General features: G+C 46.2%; 1 protein-coding gene across 18 annotated transcripts in view; it reads right to left on the reverse strand.

Annotated features, from left to right (window-relative positions):
• Positions 1–25,248, reverse strand: part of RERE (arginine-glutamic acid dipeptide repeats) — a 357,369-nt gene that overhangs the window by 192,484 nt on the left and 139,637 nt on the right. For 12 of the 18 annotated variants that reach the window (XM_081201368.1, XM_081201373.1, XM_081201372.1 and 9 more), the window contains 2 exons: positions 15,075–15,145; positions 13,941–14,003 (listed from right to left, as the gene is read on the reverse strand). In XM_081201368.1, coding sequence (XP_081057494.1) covers positions 13,941–14,003; positions 15,075–15,145 — 134 coding nt within the window. The remainder of the gene's footprint in view (positions 1–13,940; positions 14,004–15,074; positions 15,146–25,248) is intronic. The other 6 variants (XM_081201369.1, XM_081201376.1, XM_081201370.1 and 3 more) reach the window with 1 other exon arrangement.

The following is a 25,248-nucleotide window of genomic DNA, read 5'->3' on the forward strand; positions in this document are numbered from 1 at the left end:
TAACAAAGGGGAAATGGGAGATATTCAGTCGCCGGTGCGCACGCTGCACTTGAGGTAAGAAAAGTAAGAGAGAGAAAAGAAAGACTCAGTGCTGGTAGGCTTTATTACTCTCTTTTTTCTTTTTCTTTTGGATGCACAGACTACTACTCACTGTGGAGGGAGCCAACATTTCTATCAGCTCAGTTGTTGATACACAAGGATAAATTGCCTTCTCTCTGCTCCCTGCCTACCTTCAGTACTCCAGGTGCCAGACCCAATTTATGAGATGATAGTGATGACTTAGGCACCTGGATTTCTGCACTACTGTGCATAATTCAATGCTACTCATTTAAGCAAATCTTTTATATTCTCATTTCCCCTTCCAATGCACTGATCTTCAACTTGTGGTTCAGCACCCACTACTAGCTCATGGCCTGTTCCACAGTGGGTTGAAACTATAGCTCTACCACATCAAAATGTGTGGTTAAAAAAAGAAAGAATTGGGTTGCCAATGCATGTTTGGGTCTTGGATCTTAAAAGGCTACTACTCCCAACAAGAATTACTGGAAGTGGTGGTGGTGGGGGGGGAATAGAAAAAAACAAAGCACAGAAAATAGAAAGAATAATCCATCAGTGAAATAAATCACCAAAAAATAGCCAAGACTAAAAGCTGCAGCAAAGGACAAAGTACAAGCAGAGCCAACAATAAATTAAATTAAGCAACAACAGAATCAAATGCTTGTTTAAAAAGAAGTGTAAAGGGTGGTTTTTGTATCTCTAAAATAATATGAACAGCCTAAGCATATAAGAAGAGCCCTGCTGGACCATCAATTTCTGCACTCTGCTCCAACTGCGACCAATTTGAGACCTCTGAAAACCCTCAAGCCAGGCTGTGAAAGCAACAGCCCTCTCCTGCAATTGATATGAAGTAATATTCTGTCTCTGAAACAGGAGTTGCATATAGCCATCATAGCTAATAGCCATTGATAGACTGATCCTCCATGAATTTGTCTAATCCTCTTTTAAAGCCATCTAATGCTATGGCAGCGAGTCCCATAAATTAATTACATGCTGCGTGAAGAGGTCCTTCCTTTTGTCTGTCACGAATCCACCCTGCTAGTCAGCTTCTCTGGATGACTCCCAAACTCTATTATTATGGGAAACGGGGAGAGAGGAAGAAACTTTCAAAGTAAACTGGCTGTCAGTGAAAACAGAACAGGTAACGCCCAGGAAGGGAGTTGTAAATCAGAAGTAGCTGTGGACATGAATGGGCTGCTGTGAGCTTTTCTCCACCATGTCTGCTGTTATGTGTAGGGCATGGCCGCATTCACCTTGTATTTCTTGAGCCTATTTTCATCCTTTCTTCCCTCTCTGCCCTGGTAGTTCCCTCAGCCATACTAGGCTGTATCCAATGTTAGCCCTAACCCATTGAAATCAAGTCTACTCTTAGGGTATCATAGCAGGATACAACCCACTGCACTTGCAGGCCCAATTCACAGACTTCATGTTGATGTCCTCACCCTTGCAATAATTGCTTCCTGAAAGGAAGCGGGTGGGAAGAAAGCCTAGATGCACCAGTGAGGGGACAAATCCTCTCCTCTTCTCACTGACACGCTCAGGTAACAAACCCTGCAAAGCTGACTAGCTTCTAATTCAGGGCTGGGAAACCAGTGGCACTCCAGGTTGGCACAGCACCGTGTAACCTTTAGACACCAACTCCCATCAGCCTGCATGGCCAACAGTAAGAACTTAGGAAGAGCCTTGATAAGGCAATGGCACATGATGGTCCAGCATCCTGTTCTCACAGCAGCCAACTGGGAAGCCTGCAAGCAGGACCTGAGTTCAACAGCCCTCTCCCTACTTGGGATTCCCAGCAACTGGCATTCAAAGGCACAATGAGTAATCTAGACCATCAACATCTGGTGGGCAACAGATCTGCACAACAGGCAAGACCATCAAAAGTGGTAGCCCTTAGTCCTCAACGGTGTTTCCACTGCTTTACTCTTTCAATTCACTAACTAGCAAAAGGGGAAAGACCCACCACTGGCTATGAGGCAATCTAATTAGCATCCATGCTGCAGAAGCTAATCAGCCTGAAAACTCAACCGGACATGCCAGTTCCCACTTTATTTTCTGTGCTACACACACACTGCCTGATTTACAGTGAAGTAAAACTCAAAGGCTTGCTAAATATTTAGGCTATGAGCCGATCTCTTTCCATTTCAATAAGATTATCAGCTCACCAGCTCAACATTCGCGAACCCCATCGTGGTTCGGAGGCAACTAAAGCTCTGAATGGCGGGTGCCTAAAGTACTGCATTCTACCACAGTGTCCTGTACACTGATTTCATCATCTGACACTCCACTCAGGATCTCCCCACCATCTGAAGTTAGGTGGGTGGGGACCAGAGAAGGGTCCTTTTCAGAAGCAGCCCCTTGTTTCGGAATGCTTTTCCCAGGGGTACTTGACTCTCCCAAAGCTCAAAGAGGACATCTGTGAAGGCAGAGGAAGCTCCAAAGGACCTGAGGCATAGTGGGGCTTTGTTTTCGCTGCTCAGCCTCCCTGTCTAAAGGCTGATGTGTAGGGCAGAACAGCAGCAGCAGCAGCTTTCTCGCAGGTCCTTCAGCCTCTAGCTGGCCCCAAAGCTTCAACCTTTAGATATTTGGGTCTGGGATGAGGAAAGAGTGGGAGAGAGTGGTGGAGAACAGGAAAAAAGGGCATTTGAAGGCTTTTTAGAGGGTGTTCCCAACAATTTCAGCTACAAGTGAGGGGACTGGAATGTAACCCCCATGTAAGTGAGGGGACGTCTGTAATTCAAGTACTGTACCAGAAAACAAAGGCTGCTGTTAAAAATTTGCTCAGGCTTTTAAACAGGCAGTATCAATTTACTGTATGATGTTTTACCTGCTTTATGGTAGTCTTCCTGCTGCCCGGAAGACTCCCTGAGTGAGTGCTTGTGGGCCCTGCTTTGGCCACTTACCATCTGGCTTGGGGCGGGGCCTGGGGCCTCACAAGGACTGCGTGCTGCTTGCGGCCTGCTGCCCAGGAAGACTCCCTGAGTGAGTGCTTGTGGGCCCTGCTTTGGCCACTTACCATCTGGCTTGGGGCGGGGCCTGGGGCCTCACAAGGACTGCGTGCTGCTTGCGGCCTGCTGCCCAGGAAGACTCCCTGAGTGAGTGCTTGTGGGCCCTGCTTTTGCCACTTACCATCTGGCTTGGGGCGGGGCCTGGGGCCTCACAAGGACTGCGTGCTGCTTGCGGCCTGCTGCCCAGGAAGACTCCCCTGAGTGAGTGCTTGTGGGCCCTGCTTTTGCCACCTGCTTTTGCCACCTACCATCTGGCTTGGGGCGGGGCCTGGGGCCTCACAAGGACTGCATGCTGCTCGCTGCCTGCTGCCCAGGAAGACTCCCCTGAGTGAGTGCTTGTGGGCCCTGCTTTTGCCACTTACCATCTGGCCTGGGGCGGGGCCTGAAGCCTCACAAGGACTGTGTGCTGCTTGCTGCCTGCTGCCCAGGAGGAGTCCCCTGAGTGAGTGCCTGAGGGCCCTGCTCCTCCCTGCCACTTACCACCTGGCCCGGGGCGGGGCCTGACAGGCCTCACTAGGACAGTTGTTACTGCCGGAAAGGCACAGAGTGTTTTTAAAATGTTTTTTAAAAATTTTCTTTGGATTTTTTGTATGTGGGGGGTGGGGGTGGGATGGATGTTTGGTTGGGCTTGGGGAATTATTATTTTTTTTATTTTGATGTTTTTGTAATTTTTACATTTTTTTGTTTGTATTGTTTTATTGGTTTTGTTTGTTTAAGTTGTTATTTTGTTTTTAGGGGGAGGGTTCAGGGCTGCCGGGGAGTGGGCCCCAGCCCACAAAATGGCTGGGGCATGTTCCACAGGGGGGGATGCACTGGGACAACCGATCTCAGTGATCACGGGTAGGAGGAGGAGTTACGCTAAGACCAGACCATGTCATTACAGAGGAGGCAGGTTTAGTCGTTGTCTGAGGACTATCCCTGCCTCCGGGTCTGGTCCTGTCCGGATGGATACTAGAATCAGCAAGGGATACCCACGTGACCTGAAGGTGCTGCTGTGCAATGCCAGGTCAATGATTCGTAAGACCACTGCCATCCATGACTTGATCATGGATGGAGGATTTGACCTGGCATGTGTAACAGAGACTTGGTTGGATGAAGCAGATGGGCCTGTCCTTGCCGCTGCTTGTCCACCAGGTTTCTCTTACGCACAGCAACCCAGGTCACGTGGGCGGGGAGGGGGGGTTGCAGTGATTTTTAGGAAGTCATTAGTTTGCACCAGGCGTCCTATTGGGAAGACCCAGTTTTCTGAGTGCATGTTCTGGAAGTTGGGCAATAGGGGCAGTACAGGATTCCTTTTGGTGTACCGACCTCCCCGCTGCACCAAGGATTCCCTGCCCGAGCTGCTCCAGGTCGTGGCGGATGTTCTCCTGGAGACACCTAGCCTGGTCGTCCTAGGGGATTTTAACATCCATGCCGACACGACCTTACAAGGGGCCGCTCGGGACTTCGTGGAAAGCATGGCCTCCATGGGGCTGTCCCTGAATAAGTCTGGCCCAACCCATAGCCGTGGACATGCCTTGGACCTGGTGTTTACCTCTATGGATGTTGGTGATCTGACACTAAGTAAAAGCGAAATGAAAGAAGTGCCATGGTCAGATCACTTCCTGGTGCAACTGGACTTCTCTGCGACCCATCCCCTCTGCAGGGAGGTGGGACCAATTCGGATGGTCCGCCCCCGCCACTTAATGGATCCAAATGGTTTCCAGAGAGTGGTAGGGGATGCTTTATCCCATGTTGATGGCCTTTCAGCCGATTCCCTGGTGGCCCGCTGGAATGTGGAGTTAACCAGGGCTATTGACTGTTTGGCTCCGAAGCGCCCTCTCCGATTGCATGGAGCCCGGACAGCCCCGTGGTTTTCCACGGATCTGAGGGCAATGAAACAATCGTTGAGACGGCTAGAGCGCCGGTGGCGGATAACTCATTCCGAATCTGACCGGACACAGGTTAGAGCTCAACGTCGAGCCTACCAAGTGGCGATAGCGACGGCGAAGAAGAATTTCTTCACCGCCTCTATTGCATCTGCAGAAAACAGCAGCAGGAGACTTTTTCAGGTGGTTCACAATTTAGCGGAACCACCTGCAACATCGGGGCCCAGTACGGGCCACATGTTCTCCTGCAATGATTTTGCAAAGTTTTTTGCAGATAAAATCGCCCAGATTCGGGAAGAAGTAGACTCCACCGTGGGAGCAGGGCCGGGGCGGGAGAGTGCTAGAGTTCTGTCTAGTCAAGTTGAGTGGGATCAATTTCAATCTGTTACCTCCGAGGATGTGGACAGGCTGCTTGGACGAGTGAAACCAACCACCTGTCTCCTGGATCCTTGCCCATCCTGGCTTATAAAAGCTAGCCGGGAAGGACTGGGCGATGGGCTTCGTGGGGTGGTGAATGCTTCCCTCCGTGAGGGAGCCTTCCCAGACCCGCTGAAAGAGGCGGTTATTAAACCGCTTCTTAAAAAACCATCTTTAGATGCGGCCACGATGGCCAACTATCGCCCAGTCTCAAATCTTCCATTCCTGGGCAAGGTGATTGAGCGAGTGGTTGCTGAACAACTCCAGGCACGCCTGGAAGAAGCGGACCATTTGGATCCCTTCCAGTCGGGATTCAGGCCTCATCATGGGACTGAAACTGCCTTGGTCGCACTGGTTGATGATCTCCGGCGGGCTAGGGACAAAGGTGAGAGCTGTTTCCTAGTTCTGCTGGATCTCTCAGCGGCGTTTGATACCATCGACCATAGCATCCTTCTGGACCGTCTTGAGGGGCTGGGAGCTGGGGGCACTGTTATACAGTGGTTCCGCTCCTTCCTCCTGGGCCGTGTTCAGAAAGTGGTGGTGGGGGATGAGTGTTCAGACCCTTGGGCCCTCACTTGTGGGGTGCCTCAGGGTTCTGTCCTCTCCCCCATGCTTTTTAACATCTATATGAAGCCGCTGGGAGAGATCATCAGGAGGTTTGGGCTGGGTGTTCATCAGTATGCGGATGACACCCAGCTCTACCTCTCTTTTAAATCAGAACCAGTGAAGGCGGTGAAGGTCCTGTGTGAGTGTCTGGAGGCGGTTGGAGGATGGATGGCGGCTAACAGATTGAGGTTGAATCCTGACAAGACAGAAGTACTGTTTTTGGGGGACAGGAGGCGGGCAGGTGTGGAGGATTCCCTGGTCCTGAATGGGGTAACTGTGCCCCTGAAGGACCAGGTGCGCAGCCTGGGAGTCATTTTGGACTCACGGCTGTCCATGGAGGCACAGGTCAAATCTGTGTCCAGGGCAGCTGTTTACCAGCTCCATCTGGTACGTAGGCTGAGACCCTATCTGCCTGCGGACTGTCTCGCCAGAGTGGTGCATGCTCTGGTTATCTCCCGCTTGGACTACTGCAATGCGCTCTACGTGGGGCTACCTTTGAAGGTGACGCGGAAACTACAACTAATCCAGAATGCGGCAGCTAGACTGGTGACTGGGAGCGGCCGCCGAGACCATATAACACCGGTCTTGAAAGACCTGCATTGGCTCCCAGTACGTTTCCGAGCACAATTCAAAGTGTTGGTGCTGACCTTTAAAGCCCTAAACGGCCTCGGTCCAGTATACCTGAAGGAGCGTCTCCACCCCCATCAGTCTGCCCGGACGCTGAGGTCCAGCGCCGAGGGCCTTCTGGCGGTTCCCTCATTGCGAGAAGTGAGGCTACAGGGAACCAGACAGAGGGCCTTCTCGGTAGTGGCGCCCGCCCTGTGGAACACCCTTCCAGCAGATGTCAAAGCGATAAACAACTATCTGACATTCAGGAGACATCTTAAGGCAGCCCTGTTCAGGGAAGTTTTTAACGTGTGACATTTTACTGTATTTTTGGTTTTTATGGAAGCCGCCCAGAGTGGCTAGGGAGGCCCAGCCAGATGGGCGGGGTATAAATAATAAATTATTATTATTATTATTATTATTATTATATGCTGAATTTCCCCACAGTCACTCTACACTGTTGTTTTGTATTTTAAGTTATTGTCTCATGCAGCTTAGCTGAAGGCGGTGGGCACTCAAAAGCTTCTATATAAACAAACAAACAATCTGCTCCTATCATGTGGATGCACCTGAAATACCAATTTCTGAACAATGTGGATATGGGCAGATTTTCCCAAAATGGAAGACAGAGGTATAGGGCAAAGAAGAAAAAGGCCAGTGCCGCCACCACAGAAGAATAGCAGTAACAGACCACCCCCAAAATATAAACAAATGAGCCAATGAATGACGCTGGCGGAGGGGAGATTGTCTTTACATTGCAAACAGCAGAACACCTAAAGCACTAACGGCAAGGCATGACAGCTAGCAAACATCCAAGAGATCAGCTTCTTGGTAATTAGTCAAGATAAAAGAACTGAAGCTTTTCAGGAGTTAAGCAAATCATGGAGCTCTGCCCACCCCACCCCCAAAACGAAACAAGCTTTTAAATCCATAACATGCAAAAACAAAGAAGGCATTTGCCTTTTATGGGCTTCCTGGAGGCAGCAGGGTGGCTGATGCAGGATAAAAGAGGATAGGCCAGATCAGTGATGGGGAAACCTCTGGCCCACTGGCTTAATTGCTTATTTTTATCTATTTATTAAATTTATATCCCACCCTTCCTCCCAAAGGGATGAAACATTGAAAACAATTATAATACAGATGCAGATTGGGAAACATCTCGACTTAAAAGTCTTGTTGGAAGAGGAATGACTTCAGTAGGAGCTAACAAGGCAAGAGAAATGTTGAATAATAAAGGAGAGGAAATTCTAAATAACAGGGGCCACCACACTAAAGGCTTGATTCCTATGTTGTGCAGAACAACCCTCCCGGTAAGATGGTATCTTCAAGAAGCCCTCACCTGCAGAATGCAGTGATCAACTGAGTATATAAGGAGTGAGAAGATCTTTCCAGTATCCTGGTCCCAAGCTGCATAAGGATTTATGCATCAAAACCTGCAGCATGAAGTTAGCCTGGCAGCTAATTAATCCCACCAGGCCTCCATCTTTGGCTTGCAACGCTATTTTGACCAAGCCATGTCTACCCACCTTACATGAGATGCCATATATGGTATCAGTTGTGGGGCAGGAAAGACACGGCTGGGTCAAAAGGGGATTTGCAAGCAGACCCTATGCAGCATTTGAAAAGCACAGGGCTGTGCCTTTACTCACATGCTTTGATTGCAAACCTTGCAGGCAAAACTGGGTCACCCAGCATTGAGAGGTGGGCTGTCCTGACCGCCTATCACTTTCGCACCCCTGGGTTAGATGAATCTTTGATCTGATTCAGCAGCGCTAGTCCTTATTTAATTTTTTTAACAAACAGTTGTGGCACTACCATGATCATTAACCATGCTGTAGAGCAGGGGTCAGCAAACTTACCTCGCCTCAGGCCGGTGTCTCCAGCGCTCATCGCGCAGCGGGCTGGAGGGCGGGGGAACGTGTGCCCACATGCGTGCGCACACGCTATTTCTGGTGCACTTCGAGGTTGGAGGAGCACCGGAAATAGCTTGCGCACATGTGCACGGGCCTCCTCTGACCCGGATGTGCACCAGAAATGCTGCTTGCACGTGCACAAACAACACATGCGCACAAGCTATTTCCGGTGCTCCTCCAACCCAGAAATGGGCAGCTGCACAGTGCAGTGCCAGTAAGAGCGGGCGGCCGCCGCCGCAGGCCAGATAAATGAGTCCCTCGGGCCTTATTCAGCCCGCGGGCCTCCGTTTGGGGACCCCTGCTGTAGTGCAGCTAGACAAAAAGCATCTGTAAACTGATACCAGTTTACAGGTCTGAATGCTGTGGTAATTAAATGGGGAGGGAGAGATCTCATCAGTATGAGGAGGAAGCAGCAATTGGTCACAGGGCTTGCCTTCCGCCTCTGTGCATTTATTTCATTTTATTTCGTGTATGCTACACAAATCTTCCAACCATCAAGACGCGTGCAAGGAAAATTAACATTGAAATGCAATCCCCATGAGCAGGAGAGCCTGTGTGGCATTGTTCTGCATTCTTACAATTCCGCAACATGCCTCTTAAAAACAAGGTTACTGCCTTGATCAGGATGTCTGTAGACAGTAAGTGTAAAGTGACCCAAGTCCACTACAAGGGCATCTTGTTCCTTTCACAGAGAGGAACACAGGTGCAACAAAGCCCATCCACCATGTACACTGCAATGCAACAACAGCAGTGCCACCGTGTTCCATTACGAAGAAAAACAAATAGCCCCCCTAAGCCCAGTTTAGAAAGCTATACACGTCTTTTCGCACTTTGGAGAGGGCCCTGTTCAATTGCCACATCATCTGTTACTTTATGCACTCCGATATGCTGCAGGCAAATGGAAAACAAGATTACTCTTGTCCAATCAAGAAGGGATTTGCATGAAGTATTTGGGGGCTCCTGGGTACTTGGATACCTTATCTAAAAAATAGGGCATTTAAATAGGTACTGAGAACCCGGTTAGCTATTTAGGAAAAAACTATTAAAAATATAGTTTATATCTGCCTCCCACAATCCAGTGCCCTCCAGATGTTGCAGGAATATAACTCCTATCAACTCTGACCACTCAATCAGGCTGCACTAGACCAACAAACAGAACCAGCACCTGTTCATTATTCCTAATGAACATATTGAATGAAGGGGAGATGTGGAAATATAAAAACACGGTGGGGGGTCCATTTTGGAATTTTTTTCTGCCCAGCAATATCTGAAGAGCACCTGGTTAGGGAAGGCTGGTACAGGATCACTCCCACCTTTGATAAGCAACCAGCTCTGGTGTGATCATTCCAGGAGGAACGAAAGATATTGGCACATCTCTCACAAACAAAGATCTGTTCCAATGCAGAACCAGGTCAAAATGTTTACAAAGGCATATGTGTACCTTTCTGCCAGTGTATGCATTACTATATTAAAACTTGCACCACTCTGGAAACTGGAGGTTCTCATGCAATCAGAGCTATCCTGCAAAAGCAGAATTAATGGGGCGGGGGGGGGAAATGGCGTATTAGTGAAGACATCTGGCATGTTATAACAAGAAAAGTTGCCGTTGCTGTCTGGGAGCCAGTAATCAATTTTTTGCCTCCTCCAGCTACTCTATCATTACACTGAATTAGGATCTGCGAGTGAGGGAGATATATTAGATCATGGTGCACAGCAGAGCTTTGCCAACCGGATCTGGTTCAGATCAGACTAAAACAGTTTGGCAGTCTGCTGTGCCCTTAAAAACAAATCAATAGTGTTACTCTCTATGCTGCAATGTGCTGGGTGCCAGGAAATGTTAAAGTTTCCTGGAGAAAACACACACAGAGACACTGACCCCTTTCCACTTTCAGATACACTCAAGGACAGCCAGTGGAAGGGCAACCAATTAATTTTAGATTTAAATCTGCATTTAAAAACACACACACACAACTGCAAGAGGCCACTGGAGAAATACGAGTGATCAATTCTAGGCAAGTCAGTCAGCCAGCAATTAACGCAAAGGCAAAAGTTTGCAAAGAGGACTGGAGTAATGAGGAAAATTTACAACTGGGCCACCAGTTAATGAGCAAGAGAGACCTGGTGAAAGAGGCAGTAAAACCACTCTAATATTATGGCAAAGGGAGAATAGACTGGAGCCAAAATACAGCCCAAGGAAGATTTTGGGAGGGATATGGGGCAGGAGAAAGAGAAAGGAGAGCAACTTCAAAAAGAGGGTATTTAACTGGGACTATCCATACGGCTTTCCTTGCTGCCAAGATTCCATAGTGTCACAGGAATAAGGATATCAAGCCAGCACAGCCTTGAAAAGATTTTTCCCCAGGCTTCACTCCCTTCCATTCTGAAATCAGGCTACATTTTGGAGCTGAAAGGGCTCTCCTGCCAATGAGCAGCTGAGCTCCAGACCTGGCACTTGTCTGCTTCAAACAGCAGCACAGCCAGCAGCGCCGGCAAAGGTGCAATTGAGAGCTCCTGGTCTGTACTGGGTGGTCTTTGTGAGAGTGTGAGATTTATGCCAACAGAGACTGAAGGCTGCTCATTCAGAACTGCCACCCTCCTCTTGGCAGTGTTAGAAACTCACGATATATAAGCCGGTTCCAAATGGCACCTAGGTTACGGTCACCACAACGGAAAGTCTATTCACAAGGGGGTTGGACTAGATGACCCTTGGGATCCCTTCCAATGCTACAATTCTACGATTTCAACTACATTGCTTGGCTGTAGCTTGCTCTTACAACAATTCACTTGTCCCAGGATGCAAGAAGGAGAAACAAAGAAAGTGAAAATGGAAATGGTATTAACTGCAGAGCTTTTTAAACTGTTGTCACCAACCTAGCACCCAGAAATCACCACGTAGTCGCAATTGGACCCACTGCTGTAACACCTCCTTTCTGCAGCTATTCCTCCACTCTCCATTTATTTATTTATTCCCGCCCCCAACCCGTGCAAAGCTGTGATCACATAAATAAAGCAAGCGTGAGCAAGTTACCTATATCACTGTGTGCTATTTGTATGGTATGATAATGTATTTTCCTTTCATTCACGGTTCCCTGAAAGCTCTTATGGGTGAATAATGCAAAAACGGTCAAGATGTTTCTAACAGTTGCTGCTTATTATATGTTGTAAAATGAAATAAAAACATTTTATTTCATTTTTGAGAGAGAGAGAGAGAGAGAGAGAGAGAGAGAGAGAGAAGCAGGCAGGCTGTAAATATAGCTATTCCATAAAAGAAAAGTCAGCATCATGGTTAAGAGTTATACATCACTGCCACCCTGAGCTAAATGCAAAATCTGAAAGCAAGAGATTTAAGAAACACAAGGAGGTTGTCAGATTGTGCAGTGTGTGTGTGTGTGTGTGGTGTTGTTGTTTTAAAAAAGAAGATATACATAAAGGTACTAAAACATATTGTGCTCCGCTTCCCACGCTGTTTTGCAGACAGCTTTAATGTGTTGTAGCAGACCAATACTGACAACAGAAGCTTCAGCTTTCATTGCTGTTAATACCCTAAGCAATTACTGTTGCTCAGCAGGTACTCCTGCCCAGAATGGCAACTCGCACTGTAATCCAACATTATTTTTTTGCAGGAGCAATTCCTCCTGAACACCAAAGCACCTGCTAATGTGCAAAATTGCATAAATGGGGCTTAAAACGTCTCGTAGCTTTAAAAGCCATCACTTTTTAAAAAAACACCCAGTATTGTTCATGTCAGAGTATTATTGAATTTGCTAGAGAGCAGGGATTGAAAGGGGGGAGCGGCATAAAAAAAAGGGTTTGTTTTTTTTTTTAAGGAAGCTGGACTGGCTCCAAAAATCAGAAGGATGTGAAAAATTACCTGTAAGGGGAGAAACTGTACATAATTGAGATCTCCGGGGGGTAAAAATAGCAGACACATAAATATTGAAACAGACTGTCAAAGTAACCAGGGAAAGGAAGCACATTCTCTAACACCGCAGCTTTACAACGTTAACCAGAAGCAGCAGGGGAAGGGGGCGAGAGAAAAGGGGGAAGGCAGGGAGAAAGAAAAAAGATAGATTTGGGGAGAGGAACAGATGGTGGTTTACAGAGCTGAGCAACAGGCCACCCAAATATGTGTATTTTATTTAAGTTTTTGAAAAACATCTCTTTCTGACATCAGAAGCAACCTGGTAGGAAGTTCCTACATAATGCTGCTGTCTTAAGGCATGTGTGGTCAGCAGATGTAGGTGGCGAAGGATGGCAGACCCACTGGGCATCATGTTCACATGGACCCTGCGCTCAATACACCTAAGCACACTTAGGCTCTGGCACAGAATGCTAAACCAAACCATGGCTTGGCAAGAATGAGCAACCAAGCAGGCACCTGGAGAGAAGATGGCAGCTTTACAATTACATCTGAACCTGGACTTATGGTTTATCTCCCCCAGAGTGGTATGCCATAGAACAATCCTTGGCTACAGCTCATGGATTGAAGTTGAATCCTGACAAGACAGAAGTACTGGTTTTGGGGGACAGGGGGCGGGCTGGTGTGGAGGACTCCCTGGTCCTGAATGGGGTAACTGTGCCCCTGAAGGACCAGGTACACAGCCTGGGAGTCATTTTGGACTCACAGCTGTCCATGGAGGTCAATTCTGTATCCAGGGCAGCTATCTACCAACTCCACCTGGTACGCAGGCTGAGACCCTACCTGCCCGCGGACTGTCTCGCCAGAGTGGTGCATGCTCTAGTTATCTCCCGCTTGGACTACTGCAATGCGCTCTACATGGGGCTACCTTTGAAGGTGACTCGGAAACTACAACTAATCCAGAATGCGGCAGCCAGACTGGTGACTGGGAGCGGCCGCCGAGACCATATAACGCCGGTCTTGAAAGACCTACATTGGCTCCCAGTACGTTTCCGAGCACAATTCAAAGTGCTGGTGTTGACCTTTAAAGCCCTAAACGGCCTCGGCCCAGTATACCTGAAGGAGCGTCTCCACCCCCATCATTCTGCCCGGATGCTGAGGTCCAGCGCAGAGGGCCTTCTAGCGGTTCCCTCATTGCGAGAAGCAAAGCTACAGGGAACCAGGCAGAGGGCCTTCTCGCTAGTGGCGCCTGCCCTGTGGAACGCCCTCCCATCAGATGTCAAAGCGATAAACAACTACCTAACATTCAGAAGACATCTTAAGGCAGCCCTGTTCAAGGAAGTTTTTAATGTGTGATATTTTAGTGTTTTTTGGTTTCTATGGGAGCCGCCCAGAGTGGCTGGGGAAACCCAGCCAGATGGGCGGGGTACAAATAAATTATTATTATTATTATTATTATTATTATTATTATTATTATTATGTGTGCCTGCAGGTAAGCTTTGCAGCAGGTGACAAAGACACATCTCTGCCCAAGACCCAGTATTGTCCACACTGACTGGCAGAGACTCGCCAGCATTTCAAAAAAGGGAGGCTCTCCCAGCCCTACCTGCAGATGCTGGAGATTCAATCTGGGATCACCTACACGCGGAGCGGGTGCTCTACCACTGAGCTATGTTCCCAAGGTTGGTTACATAAAAAATACAAATAAAAGACAACAGAGGACAGTGTAACCGACTTAAAAGAGTCAGCAAGATATCAAAGGTCAACGTAAGCACAATAAGAAAAGGTTAAAATTATACCGAAAGTGCTTGGGAAAATAAAAAAGGTCCCCCGTCTCCCCGTAAGGTAGATGCCAAGTTCTCCAGGGTACGTTTCCACAGTTTGGCCACCACTAATGTGAAGGCCCTCTTCCCAACTTGCCATCCACCCCACCTCAGACGGCAGGAGTATCCACAGAAAGCCCTCTGCTGAAAACAATAAGGCAAGGTGTGGGAAACCTGCGGCCCTCCAGATACAGCTGAACTACAATTCCCATCAGTCTCAACAAGCATGGCCAATGGCCAGGGATGGTGGGAGTTGTAGTTCAACAACATCTGGGGGGCCAAAGGTTCTTGCCTAGTGAGTCTTTGCTGAAGATCTTAACCTACAGCTGCATATGGAGGTTAGGATGCATGGACAAAGTCTGGCCTGGTATGTAGCGGCTTCCTATGTTCATACCTAAGTCCACAATGGTAAACATGCAAGCAATAGGCACATACTTTGTGCACGTCATAAAAGTAAGGCATTTCTTCCTTATCGTCCATAGGTGCCACACATTTATAGCTTATGAGAAATTACCAGAAGTGCACTAGAATATAACATTGTAGTAACCATAGTACCGTATTTTTCGCTCTATAACACGCACCCAACCATAACACGCACGTAGTTTTTAGAGGAGGAAAATCCGTAGGCATGCCACCCGTAGGCATTCCCTCCATAACACGCACAGACATTTCCCCTTACTTTCTAGGAGGAAAAAAGTGAGTGTTATGGTGCAAAAAATACGGTAATTACATAAAGTGGCACCTAGTAGCATGTTCAACCTCACAATGCAAAAATAAAGACTGTCAAAGAACAAGATATAGGTAAACAAGAATCATGACCATGGAGAGTAGCAACTGCCAGGAAGGTTTTGGTTGCAATAAAAACTAGTCTTTGAAAAGTTCCCAATATTATGTTTTTAAAAATTGCTGTTGCTTACCAATTTGAAGTCTTGAATGCTACAGATGAAGTATGGAGTGTTTGGTCGCCGACTCTCAATATACACGCAATCTTTAAAAAAGAAAAAGAAAGGAAGAGAGTTAATCTTAAATTTATGGCAGCTAGTTCCTCTAGCCTGATAAAAATGCATAGAAACCACACAACCTTTTCTATTAGATGAACAACTCACAATGAAAAGTACTATAAAATGTGATCTAGTGCAAAGAAAATAAATGAATAAATAGGTGAATAAAAATGTTTCTGCCTGGCACCTAAAAATGGGGCTAGGCGTGCTTCTTTAGGGAGAGAATGTCCTAAGCAGGAAGCCACCCCTGAGAACACTCTCATGCTGCCACTCTCGGCACTGTCTGCTAAGGGGGCACATGGAGAAGAACCTCATGACAAACGTACGGTCTGGGCTGGTTCATGTGCGAAGAAGCAGTCCTTAAGGTACTGGAGTCCTGAGCCACATATGGCTTTTGTGACACTTTATATTGTTTTAAGGATCAATTCTCTAGGGAACTGTGTCACAAAAACAAGTACTGCCAGAGTGATCCCCATAATTAAACTGGAGCAATGACCAGGTCACAACCTAACACAGTTATGTCAATCAAGACAGGAAACAAAGTCAAACTTCTTGCAGCTAAATAGTCATTAAAAATCCAACAGTGCTAACCTGGTTTTGCTCCTAATCATGAAATCACTTACTCTATGACAAGCAGAAATTATTTATATGCTGTATGACCTTTCAAAGTAGCCTCTACTGTAAAATTGGACAACATATCCTACAACACCCTAATTCTATATTTTTCACTACAGACTTTATTGTCACTGCCTCTTGATAAGAGGACAGGAAAACTCATGTTCTTTCATTAGATGAGAATGGCTTTTTGCTTTTTTGCTTCCATGAAACAATTTATATAGGAAGATATAAGGAGGTAAGCTAGTAAGAGCCACTGTGGTATAGTGGTTATAATGTCAAACCTGGGAGACCCGGGTTCAAATCCCCACTTGACCATGAATTTTGATTTTGAGCCAGTCACTGCCTCTCAGCCTAACTTACCTGACAAGACTGTTGTGAGGAATGAGGAGGGGAAGAACCATGCATACCATCTTAAGCTCCTTGGAGGAAAAGGCGGGGTATAAAGGCAACAACAACCATTTTTTAAAAAATCTGGTGCCCAAGTGGTTATATTTGTCATATGTTATCATAGCATAAAATGTGTCCCATTTATCAAGAAGCCACAGTAATAAAAAGGGGGGGCTGCACAAAATCAGCACCTGCATTGGCTTCAAGATGGCTAGCACTGGCGGACTAGATGTCAGAAAACAGGAAATCCTCTTTAGAGTGTCTATAAAACACTCCCCAATCTTTTGCAGATAGGCATCAAATGTTTCCCCGTTCTGGCTGATTTGCACATAATGTAGCATCCAGTGTGTCTGTGTGTATGATCCACGGTCACTCAAGTTCCCCAGATGGAACTTCCTCAAATACAGGGCTCTTTGAGAAAGCCCATTCAGACTAAAAACTGCAGGGCTTCTCAAGCAAGAAGAAACAACTCTACTTGTCAACAGGCAGCTACATTACTAATCCAAAACTGAGAAGGGAACTGCAGTTGTTGAGGGGTTTTGGAGGAGGAGGAGGAGGAGGAGGAGGAGGAGGAGGAGGAGAAGAAGAAGAAGAAGAAGAAGAAGAAGAAGAAGAAGAAGAAGAAGAAGAAGAAGAAGGAAGAAGAAGGAAGAAGAAGAAGAAGAAGAAGAAGAAGAAGAAGAAGAAGAAGAAGAAGAAGAAGAAGAAGAAATAATTCTGCTATTATAATTCTCTGCAGGAGAAAGTTTCCATTTCAAAAATGTCTCGTTTCATAACATTAATTAGTAGCAGAAATAATGGCTACAATACCAGTCAAATCTGACAGTGTTTAAAGATGCAATTAACATCTTAAAAATCAGATCCCAAGTCGATTTAAGACACCGGGAAATTTCCTGATTCAGGTTTCTTTCTTTCCTTGAAAGCCTTTACCACCGCACAACAAACCCAGTATCCCCTGGTCAGGGTGGGATGGGAGTCTGGTGACACCAGAGCGCTAATAACATGCCACTGTCCCAATATAAAGACCCAGAAAAGTCTTTCCTCAGTCTGGAAACCTCATTGCTGAGAGGGATGGTCAGGTAGGTTCCTTCCAAACTCCTAGGCTGCCCTGCTTGCCCCAAGGGAACAGTGGTTTTTCCCCTAGAAAAATAGGTGCTGGTACTCACCATGAAGTTGTTACCATAAATGCCACAACAAAAAGGAGGTGCTGGTACTGTGTACCCTTGAGTACCCCCTGGAGAAAAAAACCCCACTGATTGGGTCCATTTTTTTAGCCAGAGTCTCAGACACATACTCCCTTCCCACTAGAAGTTTGGGTGCAGAATAGGGGTTTGCATGGGTTAAAACAGAAAGATTGAGGGACCTCCAGCTATATCATTAACCTCTTCAGCTGCCCCCTCTATCTCCTTGTCCTTTAGTCTTAGGCTGCATCCTGTTTATTACTTCCTCTACCACACACTTCCCTCTCAGACCTCGAGACAAGAGTTCGCCTTCTAAATATCCTCTGAGAGAAGAAGAAATAAGCCAACATGACTAGCTTGTTCTCCTCTGGACTAGTTAAAGACTAAAACTAGAAACCTTTTCTAGCAGAGTTATGCATCTACGGCAATAAACAACTTTATTATTTTCTTACTGAAAAGCAAAAGGAGCCAGTGTGGTGTAGTGGTTAAGAGCAGAGGACTCGTAATCTGGTGAACCGGGTTTGATTCCCCGCTCCTCCACACGCAGCTGCTGGGTGACCTTGGGCTAGTCACACTTCTCTGAAGTCTCTCAGCCTCACTCACCTCACAGGGGAGGAAAGGGAAAGGAGATTGTTAGCCGCTTTGAGACTCCTTAGGGTAGTGATAAAGCGGGATATCAAATCCAAACTCTTCTTCTTCTTCATATCTGTGTAATTGTAATAGGTAAAGCCTACTCTCTAACCCAGATTCACTAGCCAAACACAGCTCACTTGGCATTCTAAAGGGTTTCAATAGGTAATTGATCTACCAGCTCTAGCTGAAATTCACAGGGGTTCCCCCCAACCTCTGTCTCTGATCGACTCATTTAACCCCACTACATAGAATTGAGGGGGGATGGGGAAAGAGAAAGGGGGTGTGGACTATCAAGGCAATCAAGAGTGTCTCTTCTTTCCTTGTTATTTTTGTTCCTTTTCTATTTACTGAACTGCCCAGGAGCTGCAGATGGCTCCTGAGACACCGTTTGGACACGACGACGTGCCTCTTCCTTTTCTCTCTTGCTCACTTTCTGGAAGCGTACATGCTGTTCTGCCAAGAGGCATATCTGTGAATAATCCACATGCAGAATATATTGTATGCTCTCTCTCTCCCTCTCTCTCCCCATTGCTTTAATACCTAATTGTTGAAGAAGTGGGAGGGGAAAAGAGGAGGAAAGGAGACAGAGTCGAGCAATAGCTCTCCTTCTACATCTCTTTACAGCCAGCAATTCTAAGAGTGCATTATCTTCACTATAAAGTCTCTTACGTTTATGGAAATATGTCTTTCATCCTGAAAGATTATATACCACAAGCTGAAATTGAGGCCGTATGCTGAGGAATTAATTTCTTCGATCACTGGAGAGGGAGAGAGAGGCAGGCCCAACCACCTCAAGGGATAAAATTCCTGCAACTGCTTAAGTGTGATACCACAAAATAATTCAACAGGGTGGAATGCTTAAAAACAAACTGACATTGAAGGATGAATTTAGATAAGCTGAGAGTATTATCAAAGATGGGATTTGACAGAATTTAAGCCTCTGGTTCTTTTATGATAGGAGTGATGGGGTTTTATGCTGCCAGTGAGAAGGGGGAAGAGAAGCACACCTCATGTCAATGATTAGATACAGGATTTCAGTTTACAGCATCACTAACAAAGAGACCAGGACAGGGGCCCCTCCATATACTGCACCTAATTCAGCCACGCAGGTGGAACATAGTCTCTCTCTGTCCTACTTGGATATGCTGAGGGTTGGACCTGGGAACTTCTACATGCAAGGCAGATGCTCTCCCACTAAGCTTTGACCCACCCCCTATGGGAGACAAATATTGTGTTCGCAGCATGGTTGGAAAAGGTGGTCCAACTGCCTCTAGCACTTATTTGTCCCTTAAGTTGAAACACAATTCAGGAGAAACTAGTATAAGAACACAACAGCCATGCTGGAACAGACCATCTAGTTCAGAATCGGTGGCCAGCCAGCACTGAAGGAGGTCAGGGGTGGTGATCTGGAAGCAAAGCACGCAGCAGGCAAGTAAGCCGGTGGGGACAATCCAAAAAGCGACTTTGTCTTCACTCAAAAGAGCAAGATGCTCACATTGAGGAGCCTGGCCAAAGCCTGAAAATTTATAGGATCAAGAGGAATCCTATTGGCCCTATCGTGTCACCTGATAAGCGCTGCACTAGAAGTTGCAGTATTGCTCTCCAGCCAGCCGCACCAACCAGCTGTGGACTGGTATATCCCAGTCCTGGCAATCAGCTGCAGTGGCAGACAGTATAAGGTACCTGAGATTCGCTTGCCAACAACCTGGGATGAGAGAATGGCAGGCAGGCAATCAAAATGTCACATCCATCCAGCTGGACCCAACATGTGAAAAATCATAACATATCTGAAGCTGTGGATCAGAATGTCTCACTTGGCAGTGCAAAAAGAAAAGAAAAAAGAAGAGGAGGGGAAGAAGGGTGAACAGGAGGTTTCTCCTTTGCTGCTTTTAAACCAAAGCCTCCTTTCAAGCGTCAAGCTGTAGCCTGTGTTTGAACTATACACCTTGGACTTCCACCTCGCTGGCACTTCATCATCAGGAAGCAGATTCCTGGCATGTCAAGTCAGCTTGACAAACCTGCACTCACCAGATGCATCCTGGTAGAGCTAGCTGCAAATTCGTGACTCAGCCCACTAAAGCACAAAGAGATGAACTCAGATATCATGAGGTTCTACAAAGCTGTTTGTGGTTTCTCAGAGAAGTTTAAGACCTTTCAAGAGGGTTTGTGTTTGTGGTTCCCTCCCCCATGCATATTTTTTTTTGGGGGGGGGTTAAAGTTGAAAGATAAATTCACAGGAAGAACCAAAGCACTGCAAACACAGCAGAAATTTAAAAGAACAGGAAAAATAAGAACTTCTTCAGAAAATTAGAGAACTCTTTCTTACAGAATTTACCTGACCATCAATACCTACCTTTGCTACTTCCTTTTTGGTTCAGAAATATGTAAAAACTAGGATTTCCATAATCATTTAAAATATGCAGACACAGAAGTTTTTAAGTGAAGCAACTAGGAAACAATGCCACTGGAAAACAATGTCAGGTGTCAGTTCTGCAACAGAATCTTTTCCATTTCTCCCTCCCCTTAATGTTTCCAAATTCCTTTTACCCCACTGCCAGGAAAGCTTTCACTACAGTTGCTTTTTTATTTTTAAAAAAGGCTCTTGTAAAACACCAGATGCCAGAAGCTAATCACTTCAGCTACCTACAATCTGCCAGTGAAGAATCCCCAACAGAGGGAGGCTTGAAGTAGCAAGGGTCCCTTGGCACATCACCACTTGAAGTCGCAAAGCCCTCAACAGCTATGTAGGCAATGCCCCCGGTTTCCGGTTGTTCTTCTCACGTTGGATTGGTATTAAAACAAAAAGAAATTAATTCAACATTTGTAGGCCTTTTCGGAGGTGAGAGTAGGTGGAGGTGCAGAGCTCCCACCAGATTTTAGGATCCTGCACTGCAAAGAGCTGCATAAAAATTCAGGTTCCTATATACTAGCACGGAATTGTTAGTCGTCCAGAATATTTAAGAGTTCTTCCCAAACCATTCTTCTGCCAAAATGAAGAGGAGAAATGGGGGCGAGGGAGAAGAGAAATGTGGTTTGTTGAAAACGAGTATCAGATTTGGTTCAAATCCCTGTCCAGCTCACTTAAGTATCACTGAAAATATCACTCTCACTCTGAGCCACAGATAAATGGACAAAGATACCTTGAAAGAAAATGTGAATCAGAAGCAAAGTTGTTCTAGTTATAGCGGCGTTTTAAAATAGCCACTTGTCTACGGCAAGTAACTAAATATACATAAAAATAAATACTTAATGGTAATAATGATGATATAATATTTCAACTGCCTGCAGGTGACTAAGTTGCAAAGCATAAAAAAGAAGGCTGGAGAATAGATTGTTTTCCCCTTCCTCCAAAGCTGTTGATGCCTCACAAATGTCTTCCACTGGGAGCAGACCCATTGAAGTCAATGAATTGAGGCCCATTCATTTTAGTGGGTCTGTTCTGAGTAGGATACAATCCTTACAATGCTGTGCATTGGAAGAGAGGCTAATCTGATGAGAGGCTCATCAGACTGATGGCATTTTTCACTAAAGAGAAGAAACTAAACTAAGACCCCTAAGTCCTATCCCAAACCCAATGACTAGCTGCCGCGTTCACGGGCATCAGTTTCCGACTGAGTGTTTATAGTGTAGCCACAACAACTTCAAAGAGCCAACGCCCGTTTGTTTTTTAAAAACAACTCATATGTCTAATTCGTACACGCAGAAAACTATTATTTGCAATGCAGGCCACTTTATCATGCATGACTCCTTTCCGCCACGATGTGCACTGTTAATCTTGCAGTGGGTTTAATGGGGGCGCATTTGTTTGACACAATGGTGGGGTAGGTTGCTGTGGTTGTCTTATTATTATTTGCAAACTACGAATCCTATTGCTTATTTGCAGAGGAAGAAAGGGAAGCCATGAGACGCAGAGGGGATTAGATTCTGTGGAGCGGTCCGAATCCGTAATTCGATTGTCACCAGTCAAGCTCCTCTCCCACTGACAAGGAAGAATGGATCGGGTGCCCTGTCCTGCTCAGGCTTTTCAGCTCATTTGTGAGATAAAGCGAGAAGAAAATTATAGCTCCCCGATTTGTGTGTGTCAACATTTCCATTACAAAGCCTCATCTCCAGAGTGAACAGGAATTCAAGTCCCATCCAGGGTCAGAAGCTACTTCTCTTCTCACTAAGACTCCTTAAAAGCCAGTGCAGGAAACAGGGTGTTTAGGTGTGTGGATCTTGGGCCAACATAAAGTGTAAAACGTGTCTACAACATTTTGGCACTCTTGTGCAGCAATTTAACACTTATTTTTTAGTTTGGGATGACGTGTTAGAGCAGAAGCTGGGTTTTTGCCAAAATCAGTAGCTCCGTGTCAATATTCTGGCTGGCCTTAAAGGGCCAAGATAAAAATTGTGGGCAGCGTGTTCCTAACTCTGGGTTCCATCCAATGTTAGCCCTCCTCAGAGCAGATCCATTGAAGTTAATGGACATGACGTTTCCTCTGCTCCTCCCCTGTTGGCATAGCCAATGCCTGCCTGAGAGAAGCTCTACCGTAACATCTAGCAATGCAAGGATGCATCATTGCACTGTCTACTCAATTTCATCCACTGCCTCTTGTGTAGCATGGAATTTCATATTATGACAACATCACATCGTGTTTCGTATTTCCGGATTCTGGAAGAGGAGACACAGGCTGCTGTCTACATCTGGCTTAAGAGACACACATGGGCAGAGTATTGGGCAACCTTGACTGTTGCTCAGTACTGCCAACCTCAATGCCAGTTCTGTTCTGATGGATGCACTGGGGAACCCAATGAAAATGGCAGCCTAGTTCAAGGTCCTGAAGCACTCCATGTCCTGTCATCACCAGTGCTGTATATTTCTCTACCCAAGCACCACAAAGCAAAGTGGATTTTACAGCAAATGTTGAACTGGAAAGCTGTCTGGTACCCTAAATCAGGAGGCAGGCAATGTAATAATAATAATAATAATAATAATAATAATAATTTATAATTTATACCCCGCCCATCTGGCTGAGTTTCCCCAGCCACTCTGGGCGGCTCCCAATCAGTATTAAAAACAGTACAGCGTTACATATTAAAAACTTCCCTGAACAGGGCTGCCTTAAGATGTCTTCTGAATGTCAGGTACCGTATTTTTTGCTCCACAAGACTCCATATGTTATTACATTGCAACTGCCATCATGTGTGCCTGTTGGCTGTGCTGGACATGTGTTGGAAGCCCAATGCATTTGGAGTGCACCATTTTAGCTACCTCTGCCTTTTTAAAGGCTCCCTGGGAGCAGAGATGGGAAGAAAATCTGTTAAGTTTCCTCAAAAGGGCTGATGGAGACACAGTACAGGGCAGCCCATGAGCAAACACACCACTTGCTCAGAACTGGGGAACTGTGAGCTCATTTAAACACTGCCGGCAATGAAGGGGCCACAATGCTCCTGGATCTGTCTGTCACTTGCTTTAAGACACCTGGATTATAGGGACAAATTCTACAGCTTCCAAAGAACAGAAGGAAACCTATCTCCAAGGGGAAACTGTACATTAACCCACCGCAGTTCCAGCATTAGAAGATTTATCCTATTATAGACATCCTTTCTGTGGCTTCCCTAAGCCATCAAAGCAACTGTTCTCTGCAAAAACTGCCCCTTTACCAATTATCTGCCGATTGTGCGAAGCAGATGCACCTGCAGTGGCACCCCAACCCATTATGCAGCTATCCCCAATCCAGTAACTATGCCAAGTCCATCTGCCATCAACCACAGCGGCAATAAAGAGTACGATGGAGACACAAATATAAAAGCTTCAAAATTCAAATATCCAGAAAGCTGCAAGGTTGTTTGCACAAATTAGTTCTTGGAAATTTATTGGCTTTCTGCGCTGGCCAGGCTGGGGAGGAGGATGTGCATGTGGACTGTGAAACAGTGAAGGTACACAGACCTGTGTGATAGAGGAAGGCAATGGACTTGCCATGCCTACATATATAATAAAAATACTACTTATATTGTGTACTGTACTCTGAAGCAGGGATGGGGAACTGGTGGTCCTCCAGCTGCAACTGGACTAAAACACCCATCGCCCCTGACCATTGGCCATGCTGGCCGGGGCTAATGGGCGTTAGAGTCTAGCAGCATCTGGGGGGGGGGGTGGTCCTGCAAGTTCTCCATCCCTGCTCTAAAGGGAACAACACAGGACTGATCCTGAAATGCACACCACTGACCTACATCCCAGTGGGTAGATACCTGACTGACCACATGTCCTCAGACATAAATATGATCCAGCAGTTAAGAACACAAAAACCAAAAGCCTGCTGGATCAAGCCAGTGGCCCACCCAGTCCAGCATCCTGTTCTCACTGTGGCCAACCAGATTCCTGTAGGAAGTTGGCAATCAGGACCTGAGCACAAGAGCCTTCTCCCCCTCCTTTGGTTTCCAGCAAGAGGTATTAAGAGGCATTCTGACTCTGACAGTGGAGGTAGAATGTGGCCATTGTGACTAGTAGCCACTGACAGATCATCCTCCAGGAATTTGTCTAGTCCTCCTTTTAAAGCCATGCAAGGATGCTTTAAGAGTGGCACGCCTTCCCTTACTCACCTCTTGGGTTTAAAGCCTTTCAACAGCACTGGTTTGTCCTGCCTTTCAAGTTGATGGCAAATATTCAAGGCAATGCCACTTTTTAAAAAAACGATAAAGACAGCAAGGAGATCCGCAGCCCTTTGACAATTTAATTTTTTTATTTAACAAAATTTTAATACCATATGATCGTACTAAAATCTCTAAGCAGTTTACAAAAATATCAGCATTCTCAATAAAAACATCAAAACACTGTTTAAAAGAAGACAGAGAGAAACTTTCAAAGCCTGCATGTGTGCATGCACACAAACACACACAGTGTAAATGCAATCCAATTTACTTAGACACACACACACCCTCTAAACACAATCCAATTATGAGCCTCTTGGGTTTTAGTACTATAATAGTCCAAGCTTGCATCATCCAAACAGATCAACGCCTCGGGCTCTCAATGGTGCACTTTCTTCCTGGGGGGAAAAATGTTCCTTGAAAGCCACCAACATGGACCATCTACAACCCCCCTGCTGCCAACTCAGCGCTCAAAGCCTAACTAAAAGCATCTTCAGCTGACAGGCACACATTTCTTGGCCCTGCACTTTCCTCCTGGGGGTCTTTCACAGCTCTCTGCTCTCCTGCTGCACTTGCCTCCAAAACAGACTGCAGCAACTGGCTCAGCACTGAAGGGCTACATCAGAGCTCTCGCATTT

The sequence above is a fragment of the Podarcis bocagei genome (assembly GCF_964188305.1).
Source record: "Podarcis bocagei genome assembly, chromosome: 7".
Classification (NCBI taxonomy): domain Eukaryota; kingdom Metazoa; phylum Chordata; class Lepidosauria; order Squamata; family Lacertidae; genus Podarcis; species Podarcis bocagei.